General features: G+C 51.0%; 1 protein-coding gene across 1 annotated transcript; it reads left to right on the forward strand.

Annotated features, from left to right (window-relative positions):
- Window positions 1–947: 947 nt before the first annotated feature.
- PpBr36_07212 (uncharacterized protein) lies at window positions 948–2,794 on the forward strand (the record flags this gene model as incomplete). The annotated part of the gene is made up of 4 exons (XM_029894350.1): window positions 948–953; window positions 1,178–1,381; window positions 1,446–1,544; window positions 1,628–2,794. 4 exons carry the CDS (start codon window positions 948–950, stop codon window positions 2,792–2,794), a joined length of 1,476 nt encoding a protein of 491 aa, XP_029748270.1.
- Between the last annotated feature and the right edge of the window lie 172 nt (window positions 2,795–2,966).

The raw sequence follows: 2,966 nt of genomic DNA on the forward strand, positions 1-2,966 counted from the left end.
AAAAAAAAAAAAAAAAAAGCCTTGCTCCATTTTTATGCCTCCAAGTAATGTGCTTGTGTTCAATATCATCTTGTTTTTGCACAAAGCAATGGGAGGATATGTGTGGACGGAATTGCATCCTTCTCAGCCCTGCGTGTAACGTAACCAAACGTTATACGACTGGGTTGGGCAATAAATGACAGGTAGTAACGCGCGCGACGTCGTTTGGCTGTGTCTCTGGTTGCAGAACTGAAGCGATAGCCGTCAGGGCCCGTGTTGTAGATGAATGCGAATGGCCCACTCACCTCGAGCAATGTGACGCTAACTCGCAACTAGCTAAAATTGGGTGGAATTCTTCCAGGCACAAGGGCCAATCTCTTTCTGCTAGCTCGCAATATTCAACTGGATCGACCGTTGATTGACTGAGGAGGTCGAGTAACACCAGGGGGTGACCGGTCCTTCTCCCGCAAAGCCCACTATTGGATTTGTCGTGTCACTCTTTCGCTTACAGTCAGGCCAGGCCCGTTGTGTTTGGAGGTCTTCTGACGAAGGCGCAACCTGGGCTGCCGAGGAAGGCGCTTGTTTCTGGGGCCGGGTCGCTCTCTTAATCCATTTATTTTTTTGTTTCCCGTCTTCTTTAATAATTGTTTCCTCGTCATCACAACCTTGCGTACACGCTCCCTTTCAGGTTTTTTTTTTTTTTTTTCCTCTCCCCAGATTCTCTTCACCGTCTCTCATTTACTCTTTTTGGTGGCTTTGTTTACCTACCTTGCTTGCCTTGGGCCTTGGACAGACAGGATACTGCGCGCCCTTTCGCAAGCCGTCGCCAACAGTTCCCCCGGTTTTTTTTTTTTTTTTTGACAATTTCTTTTTAAAAAAAAAAAAAAAAAAAAAAAAGAGTACTTGAATTGCGGCTTTCTCTTTATTTTTGGTAACATCCCATTGGATTGTTTGTCCAGCAAAGAACAATGCTTGTAGGTTGCTTTTTTTCGCCTCCCACAGTTACATTCAGCCTTGCCATCGCCCTCCATACTGGCCGTCGATCGGGTTGGATCAAGACTTAGCATCTGATACCGAGAGATATGCCAAGCCCAGAGCCAGGTCCTGGTTGGCACAGGCCAAAGACGTCATTGCAACCTTTCATCTCAGGCCTGAATACCGTTGCTAACCATGGCTCTCGGTGTCACTTTTCATATAGGTCAAGTCTAGCCTCCTCGCCCTCGGGGCAGCATCCATTACTGCTGCATTGAAGCCGGTCGTCGTCAAGGACAACCACTTTGTTCACCCAGACAATGGCAATCGCTTCCAGATCATCGGTGTCGCCTACCAGCCTGGTGGTTCTGCTGGTTACAAGCCCGAATCTGGAATTGATCCTTTAAGCAACGCCGATGTTTGCTTGCGTGTAAGTATTTAGACTCGCGATAAAGTTTGGCCAATGGCACTGACTGACATGGTTGCGCCTGCAGGATGCCGCCCTCATCCAAAGTCTGGGCGCCAACGCCATCCGAGTTTACAACCTGAACCCCAACCTGAATCACGACGAGTGCGCAAGTATCTTCAACGCTGTACGTTCTGAGCTTATCCCATCTCCTCAACGACTCACAGCGAATTTCGCTCTCCTGACAAATTTGACCACTTCACGACGCAGGCTGGCATTTACATGGTTCTCGACGTCAATTCTCCCCTTGTCGGCGAATCCATTACGAGCCACAACCCTTGGGAGTCATACTACGGCTCATACGTCAACCGCACGTTGGCTGTTGTTGAGGCTTTCAAGGACTACCCCAACACTCTTGCTTTTTTCTCGGGCAACGAGGTCATCTCTAATGTAGACACTGGAGCCACGGTGCCCCCCTATATTCGTGCCGTGACGCGCGATTTGAAGAACTACATCGCCAAGCACAGCAAGCGGTCCATCCCCGTGGGCTACTCGGCTGCCGATGTTCGCTCCGTCCTTTTTGACAGCTTCAACTACTTTCAGTGCGCCATCGATGGCAAATCGGACGACATGAGCAGAGCCGACTTGTTCGCTCTGAACAGCTACTCTTGGTGCGGTGACAGCAGCTTCACCAAGAGCGGCTACGACCAGCTCGTCGCTGGCTTCAAGGACACGTCAGTTCCTGTCTTTTTTTCCGAGTACGGCTGCAACACTCCTTCTCCCCGTATCTTCACGGAAGTCGGCGCCATATATGGCGACCAGATGAACACTGTCTTCAGTGGTGGTGTCGTCTACGAGTACGTCCAGGAGGCCAACAACTTTGGACTGGTCGAGATCAATAAGGATGGCTCGGTCACGGTTCTCGATGACTATTTCAAGCTGAAGGATCAGCTCGCCAAGCTTGACTTCAAGAAGGTTCAGGGTGTCTCTGCCGCTGCTGGTCAGAGTGCTGCGCCACCCAAGTGTGACACTAGCTTGATCAAGGAGAAGGGCTTCAACAACAACTTTACACTGCCCGTCCCTCCCCCTGGGGTGCCCGAGATGCTTCAGAATGGTATCAAGCCCGCTCCGGTCGGCAAGCTCGTCGACATCAAGTCGTGGAAGGTTACTCATGCCGTCAAGACCAAGGCTGGCAAGAGCATTGACGGCCTCGAAGTCAAGCAGCTCACCAACAACGCCATCAACCAGCCTGGGTCTAACAGCGGGGCTGGATCTGGCACGCCCACCAACTCGAGCTCGAGTGGGTCGACCGGCTCGACCGGCAGCGCGTCGTCTTCTTCTGACAAAAAGGATGCTGCTGGCAATGTCCGGGTTGGCTATGCGACGGTGCTTATGTCTGCCGCGGCCGCCGCAGCATGTGCCGTCTTTGTATTCTAGACCAAGAAAAGACAGCAGCAACAGTCTGTCGTGTAGCATCTATTTACCGAAATAGCATTCGAGATTGTCGGGACCAGCTATTCCAGATACAGCGAAGATATTTTAGTTTAGGGAATGCCTTGTTATTTAATATGCGGGCACTGCACGAGACCTCCCTTGCCCTAGACCTTAG

Source organism: Pyricularia pennisetigena, chromosome 1 (assembly GCF_004337985.1).
Source record: "Pyricularia pennisetigena strain Br36 chromosome 1, whole genome shotgun sequence".
NCBI lineage: Eukaryota > Fungi > Ascomycota > Sordariomycetes > Magnaporthales > Pyriculariaceae > Pyricularia > Pyricularia pennisetigena.